Here is a 17,149-nt window from a genome sequence, read left to right as displayed (position 1 = left end):
TAGCATTTGCATTGCATACTTTGCATGTGAATTAACAGCTCTAGTTGGATTTTTTGGATGTTTCTTTTTTAAGGCATAAATACCAAAGTATAAATTTCCAGTGCTCATGTCAGAATTCACTGTCACCTGGTAGCTTGCTGGTAGGCTACCGCGTTTTGTCATCTTTAGAGAGAAACACTGCATACGAGACATTTTTATAATCCAAGACCACCAGGTGCATCTGTGGGGTTTTGGAGGGGGTGTGATGTTTGGTTTTTTTAAGCACAATCACACAGATATAACTGTGATGTGATTCAGAAAACATGCTGTAATAAGCTACTCTAGCTGAGGTACTATAATGACTTTTAATGCTGTTTGCCCCTCTTCATCATTGGCTTTCCATATGTGACTGCTAGACGTGGCACAGAATCACAGAATGCTTTGGTTCAGAAGGGACCTTTAAAGGTCACCTAGTCCAACCCCCTGCCATGGGCAGGGCCATCTTCCACTGGATCAGGATGTCCAAACCCACACCCAACCTGGCCTTGAACACTTCTAATGATGGAGCATTCATAACTTCTCTGGGCAACCTGTTTCAGTGTCTTGTCACCCTCATCATAAAAAAAAATCTCTTCCTTGCATCAAATCTAAACCTACCCCCGTTCAGTTCACACTTGTTATTCCTTGTCCTGTCACTACAGGCCCTGGTAAATGGAATCCATCATTTTAATAAGCCCACTTCGTATACTGAAAGTCTGCAACATGGTGTCTCTGGAGCCTTCTCTTCTGCAGGCTAAAAAATCTCAGTTCTCAACCTTTCTTCACAGGAGAGATGTTCCAGTCCTTTGACCGTTTTTTGTGGCCCTCCTCTGGACCCGCTATAATAGGTCCGTGACTTTCTTGTACTGGGGACTCTAGAGCTGGATGCAGTGTTCCAGGTGGGGTCTGACTGTTTGAGTCTGTTCATCTTGTTGGTGAAGACCATCTTGTTCCACTTGCTAAGGTGAATCTCTTTAGCTCCCAGAAGACTCAGCTTATCAAAGGTAGATCTATGATCACAGAACCCAAAACATAACTATGCATGTCTCATACTTGAAGCGTATTTGGCATATATTATTGACCTGACATCGCACTCTGAAATGAGTTACATTTTTTTGTGATATCAATTACTTCTTTTTGTAGGGAAAAGGAGTTGTGGCACTGCAGAAGTAGTGCAGTAGTTGCAGTGTAGCCATAACAGAGGACATGAATTGGACATAGAGTGAGCTAGATCCAGTTGGGTGTAATCTGTGCTCCTGGCATATCTCATGTATCTCAGGTGTTTGTCAAATTACATCTTTGGAATTGCTGAAATTCATCACATGAGATTACTTCTACGGGGAAATGTTGGATTATCAAGATGTTCTCTTTTGCTGCTTAGTTGTGAACAGATGCAGTTGCTTTTGTCTCACAGATTATCTGCTTGCCTGATTTATGTCCCGTAATTGAAAGAAAAATGTTAACCATTACTAGTTAAAACCAAGTACTTATAGATAAAACTTGGTGGCAGGGTGTGTGTATGTCCATGGTACATCCACAGACCTGTGAAATTTTCCTAGATCCTTTTTGCTTGTTCCAGGACATCACGATTGAACAAGGACAGTGTTGGTTGTTTTAACAAATATTAAGACTCCAAAGTGTGATTATGGATGAATTTGATATTTATTATGATAGTGCAAATGTTTTCATAGCATTTCATAATTGTAACACTAAGAATGGCAACTTTCAAAAGATCTTTTAACTTTTTTTTCTTCCTAGTCTGTAGTATTTTTTTTTTACAGCTTAGTCTCTGATGGTCAGAATGTAATTGATAGCTGGGAAAGGTTGAGCAAATTTCAGGAAGTGATTGGAGTATAATCAACCAACCAACCCCATGTCTCTTTGGAAGTTATTTCTCATAGTAGATTAGGTAAGGAGTTCATGAAGAGAAATAATACCCTGTTCCTGTCATTTGCTGCCTTGTTGGTTATTTCTAGCAGGGAAGCATTTCCTTAAAATGTCTTTTAGAAAAGTAGCGTGCCCATGCTTGCTGGCCTTATGAAAAGTTCTGAGTCAGCAGGAGGGGAACCACAATGGCAGGCAGAAAATAATAAAAAAGTGCAAGTTCAGTGAGATGTAAGAGGTCTTAAGAACTAAAGCATAAAGGAGGAGATGATTCAAAATACTGTATGGACAGGACATTTATTTTGACCTTAAAAATATATATATGGAAAAAAAAAGTTACTATCCCTTAAGCCCAAGTGACCTCATTTTAGACTTAATTTCTTTTTGCTCTTGAACTTGTTTTGGCTGGGATAGAGTTAATTTTCTTCTTAATAGCTGTTATAGTGCTATGCTTTGGATTTAGCATGAGAATAGCGTTGATAACACAGTGGTGGTTTTAGTTATTGCTAAGTAGTATTTATGCTAAATGAAGGACTTTTCAGCTTGCCTTGCTTTGCTGGCGGGGAGGTGGACAAGAAGCTGAGAGTAAGCAGAGCCAGGACAGCTGCCCCAAGCTGGCCAAAGGGATATTCCATAACATATCACATCATACTCATTATAAAAACTGAGGAGTTGGCCAGGGGCTACATTGCTGCTCAGGGATGGGCTGGACATCAGTCATAGTGTATTGTTTATCACTTGTTTTGTGTATTGTTATCATTATCATCTCTCCTTTTTGCTATCCTATTAAACTATCTTTACCTCAACCCAATAGTTTTATTTTCTTTTCATTTTCCTCCCCATCCCACCAGGGCTGGGTGGGGGTAGGTGAGCCAGTGGCTGTGTGGTGCTTAGTTGCTGTCTGGGATTAAACCACAACAGTTCCCAAAAGGACGCATGCCCAGACCTCTGTAGGAAATCTGGCTGCCAGCAGGCACAGCACCTTTGAAACAGACCTAATTTTATGTTTTCAGAACTTGGTAATGTCAAGCCACCTCCATCTGTATTAGGCTGCCGTTTGTAATATCTGTTAAACTGTGTTTTAACATTTCATTTTAACTTCGCCAACCTGTTAATAAGTACCAGACTATTAAGAGCTGTCAATGACACCAAAAAAGTGGTTTAGTTTTGTGAGGTCTGAGGATTCGTGCTTTTTTTTTCATGAATTTACATCTTTTGGAAGGATCTAGGTAAGATATTATCTTGTACGATGAAATATTGTCTTCTCATAGTTTAAGTCTGTATTGAGAGGAGGCTGGAATAAATCTTTTATAGTAATAGTAGAAATCTGCCATATTAAATTCAGAGTTATAATTGGAGACAGAGTTACTGGGGGCTTTAATTTTTCTAGGATAGAAATCAGAAAGTATTGAGCACATCACCATATTAAATAATGATTTGTCCAGCTAAATAGAATGTAGCTGGATAGTGAGGGAACAGATTCTTTCTCTTGCTTTGGGTCTACGTGCTGCAACAAAATTTTCAAACTGTCTCTGTCTAGCTTAAGGAGGATGTGCAGTGAGCTCTCTTAGTAGCAGGCAGAGCTGCTCTTGTAGAGTTCAGGTGTTGGCAGAGAGCCTATTTGTCTGAATTTAATACAAGGAAAAAAGCCACCTCAGATTCAGAAGAGGTAAAATTGCCACTGCCATGTGATAACCTCTGGTTCAGTATGGGTCTGCCTCAGTTTGTGCTAAGTGTAGCTCTGAAGTCTCATTGATTTCAGTCTAACCTAAACCTTGACAGAGTCAGTTGGTTGTTGTAATCACTAGTAACTAATGTTTGATATTCATGTAACTGAGGAAAAAAATTATTTGTTTCAGGTAATAATTCTAGATTAATTTGTAAAATCATTTGCATTAGAAGAGAAAATGTAAATATTTATGTACAGTAGCAGTGAAATACTGCACCCAAAAAAGCTTAATTGAGATGGAGTCTGTAGTGTATAGCTGTAATGTTAATGTTTGTCATTTATATGAAATTGATTAGTGTTTCTTTGAATTCCTCTTAATATATTTTCTGGGTTTTTTTTTCCAGCTCTTCGTTGCAGCCTCCAGTTTCTTGGAAACATTGCAGCAGGAAATGGAGATTCCCAGGATAGCATTTGGAAGTGTGCTTTCCCAGATCTCTTCTTGTAAGCATGGCTGCGGGATTTTTTTCTAATGTAATTTATGTGGTTATACTCAAATCTTTCTTACATGATAGTTGTGCCTCTGCTAGCACTCTGAAGCTTTGAAAAATAACTTTGGTGAGAACAGGACATATCCTGTGGATGTTTTTTCAAAGGTATTTTCAAGCAGTTATATTCATTTCTAAGAGCACAGCTTTTTCTTCATTCGCTTTGCTACTGTGCAGACCTTTTAGTATTTGTGGATCAGATGGAATCTACTAAAGTGACTTAATCATTGTGTCTTCCAATCCTTTTGTCACTCTCCTAACCTCACCAAAATATCTGCCTGGAGGTTTGGTGACATAAGTGTAATGAAATAGTACACAAAAAATTTTGTGCAGACACATGACAATATTGTTGATGCGTCTGGGCAAATTTTTCATAGTTAGCTAGTAACAAAGGCATAGTCATTCAATTTAAGAGTCATTCTGAGCGTGGTTTCAGCATCCACTTGCCAACACTGGAAGTAGACAGAACTTGTGATGGTATAAGCAGATGATTATTATAGTTTCACCTAATTTCTAGATCTCCAGTTAGCTCCAATTTAGCATTCATTCTGTAAAATGCCCATTAAGTTTGACCCTCAGCTAGGAGTTGGATGTTTTTCTTTGCAGGTGGCTTCTGTCCCTTTTAGGTAACGACAAACTCATGATTCTCTAAAAGACAGCAAAGTACAACTCAATGAGCTGAATGCTGCTAGTCTGTTTTTCCAGGGTCAGTATTGACTTAGTCTCTTAAAAACTTTTCTCTTGAAGGACGTTCCTAACGTACAGTGATGAGAAAATTGTTGCCTATTGCTGTATGGTCCTGTTCACCTGCCTTAATTCAGAGAAAGTGAGAGAATTGCTGAATCCTGAGAACTTAACTGTGGCTCTTCATGTCCTGAAAGTCTACAAAGAGCAGTTGGAGTCTGAGTGGTCGTATGTATCCTTAGATTTTATTTTTTCTGCCTCTTAATTAGGCATTTTTCTGGTGTAAATCTCTGTATTAAAATGGCTAAATTTGTGACACTGCTAAGTAGAAAGTGAAGTTCTATTTAGAAATAAGTAATGTGTTATAGAGATCATTTTTGTGGTGCTTTCACTGGCTGTTTTTATTGCTGGCAAAATAAGACTACATTTTTGTTGAGAATATAGACAGGAATTTTAAAATCTTGGTCTTTTTTTTTTAATGAAATGGGGTTCTAGAATGCAAACTCATTTGTACTTGGGTGCTGATTTGTGGAGATTTTTAAAATAAAGTTAATGCAGAACATGTCTTACAAACTTTGGTTGTTGGGTCATGCTGGGAAGAATTGTATGACTTAAAACATGGAGTGGTTTTCTTTTTTTTTTTTTAACAGATCTGTTGTCTAGTGCAATGTACAATCATTTTTATACCAAAACAAAGAAGATTTTTTTTTAATCTTGCAAGTTTCATTTTCATACTTTAAGAGCACCTAATCAGTGGTTTTACATCATTGAGCTTTTATTTTTTTTTTCTAATGGCTGTTCTTGTAAATATTGTTGTCGATCATGCATTTGAGAAATGTTCTGTGCTGCGTGAGCAAGGGTACACATTCAGGTAATTGTTAAGTGATGCATTCTAAGGGGAGGGGAAAAAGGTTAGTTTGTATTTTTTTTTTTAGTATAATCCTTTGAAGGTCATGTTTAAATTCAGAATTTATTTAGGAAGAATTATCAGGGTTTTACCAGTTATTTCAAAAGAGCTAAGATGATTGAATGAAAAGCAAATGTCATTTAGTGGTTTTCTTTTGTACTGAAAAAATGACTTCAAAATACATAAATTGTTTTCGGAAAGCAAACTGAATGTTTCAGGGTCAGATGACTAGACTTCTATTTCACAAGTGATAAGCTGAGCCTTTAGTTTTGGCATCTGTCAATATAAACACGTGAAAGATTGCTTTTCAGATAATTATCTTGATTATCCTTGATTTTCTTCATGTATGGAAGATACATTGAAATGTATTTTGACTGAGATATTAAAGCCAGGTGATCTGGAAGAGGTTGTCACGGTGTTAAATTTATGTTTTGAAGGTAATTGCAGAATAAATGCAGCATCAAAATAAATGCTGAGGTATCCATTTTCCTAATCTTTCTAGTCTGGAGTGCATTCTGTTTATGTTACAATGAAAATGTCTTACCTACACTATGGATGTTTGATGTGGATGGGAAATGGTCTCTTTTCAGAGTAGTCTTGAAAGTAGAAGGGGGGAAACTTCTATACAAGATATAGGACCATGATGAAGAAAAAGAGGTGGGTAGAAAAGAGTAATCCTAGTCCTGCCAGAAGACAGTTGCAGAATGTTTGCTGTCTTATTCCTATTAGGTAACTGAGTTCCTCGTGTAGGGAATATACAAAAAAAAACATTGGAATATCATAGAATCATAGAATAACCAGGTTGGAAGAGACCCACCGGATCATCGAGTCAAACCATTTTTATCAAACACTAAACCATGCCCCTTAGCACCTCAATCATCCAGGCATCAAGAAAATCACAGAATCACAGAATCACAGAATAACCAGGTTGGAAGAGACCCACCGGATCACCGAGTCCAACCGTTCCTACCAAACACTAAACCATATCCCTCAGCACCTCGTCCACCCGTGCCTTAAACACCTCCAGGGAAGGTGACTCAACCACCTCCCTGGGCAGCCTGTTCCAGCGCCCAATGACCCTTTCTGTAAAGAATTTTTTCCTAACGTCTAGCCTAAACCTCCCCTGGTGGAGCTTGAGGCCATTCGCTCTTGTCCTGTCCCCTGTCACTTGGGAGAAGAGGCCAGCACCCTCCTCTCTACAACGTCCTTTCAGGTAGTTGTAGAGAGCAATGAGGTCACCCCTCAGCCTCCTCTTCTCCAGGCTAAACAACCCCAGCTCTCTCAGCCGCTCCTCATAAGGCCTGTTCTCCAGCCCTTTCACCAGCATAATACGTTTGGTTTTCTTTCATGGTACTTTAACATTGTCTTGTTAAGTCTCAGAGCTAATTATCACTTTTCCAAACTGAAAGAAAAAAGTAATGAGTTTGTAGTATATAGTTTCTTGACCCAAAGTGTAAATGGAAATCTCAATGTTGGATCTGTTTTCAACACATGAAAAGTGCTTTAACAAGTGCAAAATCTGAACCAAAAAGTGTATTGCAACAGTGCAGTATCAAGGAGGTATTCAAGCAGTATTACTTGGAAAGATAATTCCTTGCTAGAAAACGGCTGATTGATCTGTGTCTTTGTAGCTCTAGAGCCTTTTTGTGGTTCATCTTGTACCTATTTCCTCTGTTTCTTGATCCTCACTTAATTTGTTCTTCTGATATTCCATTTCTTATATCTCCCCCCTCAAAAAACATGTTTACTCCCTGGTTTTCTCTTTCTATCATCTATTCATATTGTGAGACAGTATCTCTTGGCTGAGGGTAATTTAAATGGCAAAATTTTCTTTCTTTAAATTAGATTTTTTTTCAAGTGATTTCCAACCTGAAAGAAACTGATATTTATATTTTAGAATACATGTAATGTCTTTGGTCTACTTGGTGCAGGGGAGGAGGTAAGAAAGTAACATCTTCACATTCTTTTTCATTTATTAAAGAAAAAGTTGATGTAAGATATTTATTTTCCCTGATTTTTATATTTTCAATGGAAATCTGCTAATATGTACCATTCTTAATGCAAAACTGATTTAAACAAAGCCTTTCCCCTCCCGCTTCTTTTATCCCCTCTTCCAGAGCCTGTCCTGCATGGTGTATTTCTGTGTAGTGAAAGGTTTGGAAGAGCCTACAAAGTCAGTAGTCATGTTGCAAGTAGAATAATCATTGCAATATTGGGTTTGGTTTTTTTTTAGTTATCAAGTTTTTTCTTGTTATCTTGGCAGTAGTTAGTACTCAGCCTGTATTTCATAGGCAACAAGTTCCTCTTAGTTTAGCGTTAATTACAGAGGATATTCACTTAATCCTCTGAATAAGTGACTGCATTTTCACAAGGTACCTGCAGCTTGTATTTCAGATTCTTCTTAGTATTTTTCTATCATTTTTCCATTTGTAAAGCACATATTGTAAGAGTGTTTACAAGTATTACCTGTGATGTAACATATGTGAAGTCACATAGCTGATCCTACCAGTCCAAATAGTTTTCTCTTTTTGTTTTGTTATTTTTTTTTTTAAAGCTATCAGAATTAATTTGTTTTGAGGACAGTCTGGAGGTGACTGTTACAGCCTGTTTCTTGTGTTAGCAATAATCTTTCTACCGGAGGTAAAAGTGGATGGATACAATTGTGTCAAGTTCTTTTTCTTGCTTCTTTCTGTCCTTTTTCCTATTGCTGAGGAGCAGGAAGCAAGCTAGCCAGGTCCTGTGATGACTTTCTTCTGTCCTGCCTACTTAAGTAGTTTTCTGTGCCGGTTCTCTGATTTAAGGGGAAAGCTCTACTTTGGCCAGCCGTGTTGTGTTTATTTTCTGTAGGAAACTGGTGTTTCTTTTCACTGCTCTCCATTTACTAGTGCAAAGTGCTGCATCTTTCCTGTAATCAGACAGAGCAGGTACTGTCCAGATGCGGCTTCTTACCACATACTTCTCTGTGAACAGAAAAGCTGGAGCGTAAGCAGAATTTCTTGTTTTGGTAGAATTAATTTATATACTTTGGCTTATAAACGCTGAAGATTCTTGTCTTGGATATAAGAACTTTTTTTTAACAACAATACGTGAAAAGCTAATCTTTGTCCTTGGGTCAGTGTTGGCCCTGACGTGTAGTAATGCTGTCTTTTTAGGACAGCTTTTGAAATTGTGTAGGTTTGCATGTACCTTATGCTGATAGCAGCTGTTCTTTCATTACATCCTTCTATTTATAAAACATTTTGGATACTGAATGTTTTTTGCAGTTATTGCAGTTTTCTGCAGCTGGGTGTATGAAAGACAGACACAGTCATTGCTGATTTGAGCATATGTTTAGAATAAGTTTGGTCTCTGGTGTATTGCTGCTCTTGCGTTGTTGTCCGTTTTTATCATTGCATATAATCTTCCTGGTTTGCCTAATTCTTGGTTCGTTACTAAAGCACTCCCCCCACAAAGAGCTATGTTACTTTCTGATAGGGAAGAATATGAAAGAGATATAGTAAGATAAAAATGCATAAAAAGATTTCTGTCCCTTTTCTTATGAAGTTGAAGCTAAGCTTTGGATGCCTGGCTGGCTGGACTGTAGAAAAAATATTTTGTCAGTAAGTCATTGAAAATTTGGAGCTGTACTCCGCCTCTCACTGAAGTACAGACTGCTAGGGTTGCTTGAACAAATTTATATAGCGGCAATATTTGCAACAGAGCCAGTACTCTTGTAAAGGTTAGAGCCTCTTGAGCCACAACTAACAAAGCGCACAGCAACTGTATTTTGGCGGCTGTTACAGCATTATATGGCTGAGCTGAAATACAAACTACTCTTTTTCCAGGAGGTTACAGTCGCCCCTGGACTCACAAATGACTAAAATTAAGATGTTACTTTTAAAGTTAAAAATATTATTTAATTCACGCCTACCTTCTTGTATCTTGGTAGGAGCATCTGGTTTTTGAATGCTGTGTGTATTTATTCATTTGACTGGGCTTTCTTGCTGTCAAATACTGCTTTTAGATATTAAAAATCTTTTTTTTTTTTAATAGCCAGGTGAGTTTTGGTTACAGGCAAAAGTTATATTCAGGATTTTATGCACTTTTGTTTTATTGTGCACTGAAATTTATGACTTAACTTTTGCAAATAAAGACTTAGAATGCTCAAGTTATTTTTGTAGTTGCTGCCATGAACCATTAGGACACAGAGGACATCCAGGAAAAATATTTGGATTTAAGGCCATTGGCTGAACTGTAGTCTCTCCCATGGGGTCCTCACTAGGCTAGAACATGTTGGGCTTTCTACTCTTCACCCGTCACAGGAGGGCAAGCACATCTTTAAAAATCCTCATATTTTTTTTGGTGAATTGGCAATTTCTCATCTGTTCATGATCCTGCATTCATGTTTAGAGTCCAGTTTTCCATCTCTAAGCTGGAAAAATCCTTAGGAAAAGTTCAGGAGGAACCTCTTTCCACGTGTGACACCTTTGGCTTCTCCCTCTGGTCTTGCAGCAGTTGTGTGGGGAGGTTTTGTCAGAAGAAATCTGAGACTATTCTGAGCAGTTCCTCAGACCTCCTTTTTTTAGAAGTAGCTGTTGGTAGCAGACCTTCTGCAATTCCTCTTCTGTCGGCTGTAAACTCCCCTCTCAGTTAAAGAGAGCGGAGGAAGTGACTTTAAAGGCAGGATGTAGGTTTTTTTTGAATTTTCCTGTCACATTTGCCCACTTTTTGAATCACAAGATGTTTGGTAGTTGACATGGATCTCCTGTTGAGGAGAGGGCATGTTTGAAGTGTTAGCTGTGCTTCCTGAGAGGGGTGGGTTATGGGAGATAAGGCCTCTGTTTAGTAACTCCTAAATCTAATCAGTGATGGAAAGCCAAGCCATCCACAGTTTTTGAAATGTAGGAGAGCTATTTTGTAGATAAGCACAGTGAGATTTTTTGAGACTGTAAGCCCTGATGCATTATTAAAACGTTTGTTGAGTGACAGCATAACAAAAATTGCCTCAGAACTTGGAATAAAGGGAAAAGGGAAGCAAGAGTGCTGTGATGTATACACCCGAGTGTGTGTTTGAATGATACATATTTTAAGTACTTCCTGTAGCATGCTCTGAGCTAAGAAATAGTTAATAAACTTAAGGAGGAAGTCAGTTCTATAAGGCATGCCCTGGTCAAATTTTGTATTCAGTCCTTATATGATCATACCTGTTTATCTAGACCAGATGGTCTGAAGGCTTATTTCATTAAGCTTGTGGTAACTTGTAAGCATCAGAAATTCTTCTATCTCTGAAATCTGGTAAGTTGCAGAATGTAACTCACACGTTCATTAAATATTCTCTTGATTTAAGAACTGATACCTCCTCTTCTTTTACTTCTAGAAGCTTTGTCCTCTAAACAGCTCCAAGAGGTTTTGGTTTTTTTTAATGTAGCTACCTTTGCCATCTTTTATACTGGATGCTGGGTGGCATTTTAAAATGGTATTAATTAACATATATTAGACAGTGTGTTTTTAAACTGCTTCTAAACTTCTAGTCAACGCAGCTCCTGAACTTGTTTCAGGCTAGCAATCCTGTAATCTTGAATACTAGGAGCTCTTCCAAGTTTGTTGCTGCTGGTCTGACTCCCAAGAGCAATGAACTGAGGAGACAGGCTGTGTATCTCCAGCTGAAGTTCTTCAAAACATTGCCTCAACTGGCTATATACCCCTTTGTTTTGTAGCTTTTGGCTAACATCTCAGAGCAAGAAGAAACTGGAAGTTTTCAGGACTGAAAGCTGTTGAAACTTACCTGTCTTGTCCTGAATGTTTGGATCTGTAGTTGGGCTTGCAAAGAGTGCCCAGAGCTTGCTGCTCTCAGAAAGTTTCAAGGAGTATGATATTACAGAGTGTACTTCAAAGCTTATGTCTTTGCAAAGACAGTGGCTTTGCAGAAACAAGTTAGTTTACTGGTTTTTTTAATTTGACTTATAGCATACACTAATTAAATGATCCTATCTCCTTGATAATTCCTGTGCATTTGTCTTCTAGAAAATGTGGTATTCTATGCAATATGCGGCTACTATCTAGGCTACTAGCCTAAGAATTAATACCCTATAACTCTGCTGAACAGCTTCGATGCTTGGAGAGCCTGGTGCTTGAGTGACCATTCTTGTCCTATCTTTATTCCCGAGACCTTATCCTTTAATGCAGGGGTTGGTTATGATCACAATTGTGCAATTGGAATTTAGCATTCTCTCTAAAATACTTTCTTGCTCATGGGAAATTTTTAAACCACTCAACGCCAGTTATGTTGCTTCTGCCTTCTTGTGATTTTTTTTCTCTTTTAGCTCCTTTCTATCTGTTCCCTAACAGCAGGTGATCAGTCTCCTGAACTGTGATTAGTCTTTATACATTATGCATCCTTTGGTTCCGATTCCTCCACCCCTATGTTCCCTCTTCTGTTTCTATTTAAAGGGATGAACGTTGTTTTCAAGCCCTTGTGAACCAGTAGTTATTTTCTGTGTATCTTCCATCTTTCCAATATGAGTCTATAAAGGTACATAGATTTAATTATTTTGTAATGTTGACATATTAAGTTGAATATATCTTAAACGTATAAACATATATACTTATTCCATGAGCTAATTCTCTTTTTCCAGTGCTGCTTTCATTCAACAGCTGCTGCGTACAAAAGGATGCCTTCCAGTACCTGAAGGGGGCCTACAGGATAGGAGCTGGGGAGGGGCTTTTTACAAGGACACGTAGTTATAGGACGAGGGAGGATGGTTTTAAATTGGAAGGGGGAAAATTTAGATTAGACATTAGGAAGAAATCCTTCATGATGAGAGTGGTGAGGCACTGGCACAGGTTACCCCGGGAAGCTGTGGCTGCCCCATCCCTGGAGGTGTTCAAGACCACGTTGGATGGGGCCTTGGGCAGCCAGGTCTGATAGGAGGTGACCCTGCCCATGGCAGGGGGGTTGGAACTGGATGCTCTTTAAGGTCCCTTCCAACCCAAACCGTTCTATGCTGTCAGGGAATTGGGCATATCTTTCTTTTAGGAAACAACGCTGGAATACACTGTTCATGTCCTCCCTAACAAACTCTCTTGCAGCTCCAAAGAAAAAAAAAAAAGCATAAGCAGTAGCCTATTTCATATATACTGAAATACTGAAAAAGCTTTCCAAGCACTACCTTTTTTGTTTGTTTGTTTCCTTCTTTCTCAGTAAAAGAAGAGAGCTATGCCTTAGGCTCCGGAAAATTGTGGACCCTTTAAAAAGTCATTTCTCTGTGTTTCCCCACACATCCACATCCACTCCCTTTTGGGTTTGTATTAATCAACAGCACAAAAGTGTGTCTCACAGTTTAGAAGCTACTGTGTTTAGAAGAGAAACCAACACAGAATGCCACATAAGATCTATTTTAGAATGTTGAACCTGCAAACATATGTGTTTTGTAAAATAATTAGGAAAAAGTAGTACAAAATTACATTATAATTTATCCTAACCAAGACCAATGTGTATTCTAAAGGCTGTTTATTTTAGAAATACTTTGGTGGTTCCATTAGAGATGAGAGTATAGCTTGTGTCATCAGTTTTTCCAACTGTGTGCATTGGGCAGTGTAGCTACTATGGAAAGAAAAAACAGGTTGTATTTTTGATTCCTGAAGAGCAAGGAACAAAAATCCTCCATTTCAAAACAAGAGGCGTAATAGGCCTCTTGGCTTCCAGAAAAACGATATTAAGAGTGTGGTCAGCTGTTTGGCACTGGAAGTAAGATTTTCTGAACATCCACTTTCTCTTTTTGAAACCACAGCTCAATGATGACTGTAAAGATTAGGATGTTTGGCCTCCCCCTCCCCATTTTTTGCCTTTGGTTATTTTGTCCTGGCTTATGGAAAGAAGTGTGGACAGAAACTAGTTCTCCTGTGGCAAGGAGTCTCGCCCATGGGCACAGATTTAAAGGCAACGATGGAACTCTTCAGTAGAGTGCTTGTTGCTTAATTGGTATGGATGTGGTGGAGAAACCAGAAAATATTACTTTTTTTTTACTCATTTTGGGCTGGCAACTCTCTTTCTTTCTCTCTGACAGTTTAGGATGTTCCCCACCCCCTTCTTCCACTCTCCAGAAAGAAATTCTTATTTTTAATTCCAGGAAAGTTGCAGTTATGTTGCAGGTTCCAAGTTCAACTGTGGTTTTAAATAGTATTGACAACTGGAAAAGTTTCCTTAATTGTAAAGGTCTGAGTAGTTTCTACTTTCTATTTGCAGTAGCAGTGCACTGGCACAGGTTTCCTCAGTTTTTCAAAGCCCAGCCTTACACATTTATTTATCTTGTCACTTCTTTCTTCTTGTATGTTTTGTGGAGAGGGTTGAGCAGAAAGTGGTCGTATTGATAATTATCTTCTAGTTTTTTCTTGGTAGCTCTTTAGAAAAAAGTTATTCCAACTTTGCACGTAAGTAAAAATAAATCACTTTATAGTGCCTTTCAGATGTAGCTATCAAATTCAAGGGGAGTGTCTTCTGAATCAGAGAAATGTTTTAGATAATCTGAACTCGGTCTTCTAGACCTGAGAGTTGACCTGGTGGATGGTATGGTGGCCTGTAAGGAGGATGCATTCATAATGGTTAGTGACTTTTGAAGATGGAAGGATGATTCAGCTAGGGAGAGGAGTATTCATAGAATCACCAGGTTGGAAAAGACCCACCGGATCATCCAGTCCAACCATTCCTATCAAACACTAAACCATGCCCCTCAGCACCTCAGCCACCCGTCCCTTAAATACCTCCAGGGAAGGTGACTCAACCACCTCCCTGGGAAGCCTGTTCCAGTGCCCCATGACCCCTTCTGTGAAAAATTTTTTCTAATGTCCAGCCTGAATCTCCCCTGGCGGAGCTTGAGGCCATTCCCTCTTGTCCTGTCCCCTGTCACTTGGGAGAAGAGGCCAGCACCCTCCTCTCCACAACCTCCTTTCAGGTAGTTATAGAGAGCAATGAGGTCTCCCCTCAGCCTCCTCTTCTCCAGGCTAAACAACCCCAGCTCCCTCAGCCGCTCCTCTCCTTGTAAGACTTGTTCTCCAGCCCCTAATGTTTGATACTTGGGGATGAACGTTAAATATGGAAATGTATTTCTTTGTTCTTCTTTTCAATGAGAAGTGCCGGTGTTTGAGTGGAATGAATTGTCAAGGTTGTAGAGGCCTTTCTGATAGCGCATGTGTTAAGTAGCTTTATAGTTGTAATTGCTTTTCAAATAGTTTTGATAGCATGCTTATTTTCTTGTGCAAGGACAAAAAGACTTCTGCTTCTAAAATGTTCTGGTCCCAAACAATTCCTAATGAGGCATATTGCTTTTTTAGCATCTGAAAAAGCTGGTGTAACAGTTCTGAAAGGTTAGTTGTCTAAATTTTCTTGTTTTCTTCAAAATTTGGATGATTTGTTACATTTGTTTGTTGAACTGCAGTAAAAATAACTGTTTCATTCTTGCTAAATTTTTTGGGTAGGGTGGCCTTGCAGGATGATGAAAAATGCTTTGGGTTTTGAGATCAGAAGAGAAGTTTGCTAATGGAATAGAAACTTGACATTTCTTTTTATTCTTTCTTCTAAAACATTTGTGGGGGTTTTCTTCTTCATGTTCTGAGACTGAGGACACTGTTATCTAAACTCACTAATGGGATTGAATCAACTTAATGTGGAGCATGACATTTGATGATAAAATTGATTGCTTACACCCAGCTCTGATTGAAGCAAGCTTAGTGGTCATTTGGAATATATTGAGTGCAAATGTGGCTTATACCATTTCATCTTGGCTGCTTCTCAATTCGGTTTGGTACAATGTAGCCCTTGTGCTATTGTAAAGTCTTTGAACTGAACATCTCCTCCTGTTTTTATCTACTCTGTAAGCACTTGATTTTTTTAGGATTTTAGCCAAATAATTTTTCAAAAGTGAAGAAAATTGGCATATTTAACAGTGTTCATTTGTTACTGTGTTACGCTTGCATAACAACTTTAATTTTCACCATTTCCTTAACTAAATTACAGTGGTCCTCGGTTTATCCCAGTGGTTCTGCTGTTAGCCCCCAAAGAGAGTTTAAATCTCCTACCAAAGCCTTTTGTGTGCATCTAAAATGCCATATTGAGTCAGTAACTGAAAATTGAATGTCTTCTTTTAAGAAATGTGGATAATCTTACTCTTCCTCTTCTGCTACCGTGTCCCAGATGAAAAAAACAGGACATCTGAAGACTGAAAGTGTTAGATTTAATTTTCTGCATCCTTACTTAACTAACACCAAAATTTTGGGGCATGGTAGCAAGAGTTGAAAGATTTTTATTGCATTACTAATTCTTCTGTTAATTAAAAAATGATAGTGCTCTATTCTTTATAATACAGTAGTGCAAGAAGTGGGTAAGGTAAAAGAGAAACTTAAATACAGAAGTGGAAATTTCTCAGGTGTTACGTAATGTCATGAACTTAAGAGAGAAAGCTTATGCGAAAGTCTATGCTTCCTGATCAGCAGAAACTTTATACTGAGATACTGCAGGCTCCTCAAGCAGTAGAGATCTAGTCCACAGAACGTGAAAGATGTGTGTGAATAAATACAAGAGTGTGAATAAATACAAGAGTGTAGACCCAAGTAAAATACAGGTCTTCTACTTTGCATTTGTAATCACTAATGTGCAACTAGTAGCCTTAGATCTTTCTGTGATAATTATTGATTGCTTTCTAACTACAATGCAAATAGTCCAGGAGAGTTCCTCAAAGGAATGTTAATCATAAAAAATAAGATTTAAGTCCATACTACCAGTTGCAATATTGAAAAATTGGTCTTCAGGATGTCTCTTTAAGTGGTCTTTTACCATAATTCATTGCCAGCTAAAGTTTATATGTTATGAGGCTATGTACTGCGCTCTGCACAACTCTGATTATTATGCTTTTTTTCTATTGGCACTCCAGATAAAAGTCTGTGCTTCTACTCAGATCTTTGAAAAATCACGTCAGTTGTTACCGTTCTGAAGGTTTTACTGTGAATGGCTCATATGCTGTGAACTGTTGGTTCATGAACTGTAGAATTGTTCACCTTGACTACCCTACTGGTAGCTTGATTCAGTTGTTTTGACTGAATCTGTGCTGCTCAGTTGGAATATATTTGTCCTGTTGACCTTGGGTTAGTCTGTAGGCTCAAATTTGTGTTGAGAAACCCTTGAATCAATGTTATCCTGCTCAGAATGCCAGTTTTAAGTTGATGATTCCCTGCACCTATACTATTTTTTTCCTTGAATGTGTATGCAAGTATCAGTAAAACCAAGAACAGCACAAAATAGCATTTCTTCTCCCTCCCCTTCTTAAAAAAAGTCTAGTTTACAGTAACTGAACCAGTTGCTGGTTAAGTCCACAGTTACTATTAGAAATATAATAACTAATAATCTTTTGATCTCTTGTTCTGCTGTCTCTCCAATTGTCATTCAGTATTTGTCCAAAAAAATACTTCATT

The 17,149-nt window shown here is 38.3% G+C and overlaps 1 protein-coding gene across 3 annotated transcripts in view; it reads left to right on the top strand.

Moving 5' to 3' along the window:
- ATXN10 (ataxin 10) overlaps positions 1 to 17,149 on the top strand; it is a 351,563-nt gene that overhangs the window by 26,924 nt on the left and 307,490 nt on the right. For all 3 annotated transcript variants that reach the window (XM_069864404.1, XM_069864403.1, XM_069864405.1), the window contains exons 4-5: positions 3,976 to 4,072; positions 4,864 to 5,028. In XM_069864404.1, the coding sequence (XP_069720505.1) occupies positions 3,976 to 4,072; positions 4,864 to 5,028 (262 nt within the window). The remainder of the gene's footprint in view (positions 1 to 3,975; positions 4,073 to 4,863; positions 5,029 to 17,149) is intronic.

The sequence above is a fragment of the Phaenicophaeus curvirostris genome, chromosome 1 (genome assembly GCF_032191515.1).
Source record: "Phaenicophaeus curvirostris isolate KB17595 chromosome 1, BPBGC_Pcur_1.0, whole genome shotgun sequence".
NCBI classification, from domain to species: domain Eukaryota; kingdom Metazoa; phylum Chordata; class Aves; order Cuculiformes; family Cuculidae; genus Phaenicophaeus; species Phaenicophaeus curvirostris.
The sequence above is the reverse complement of the archived record's forward strand: the minus strand, read 5'-3'. Positions and strand labels throughout refer to the sequence as shown.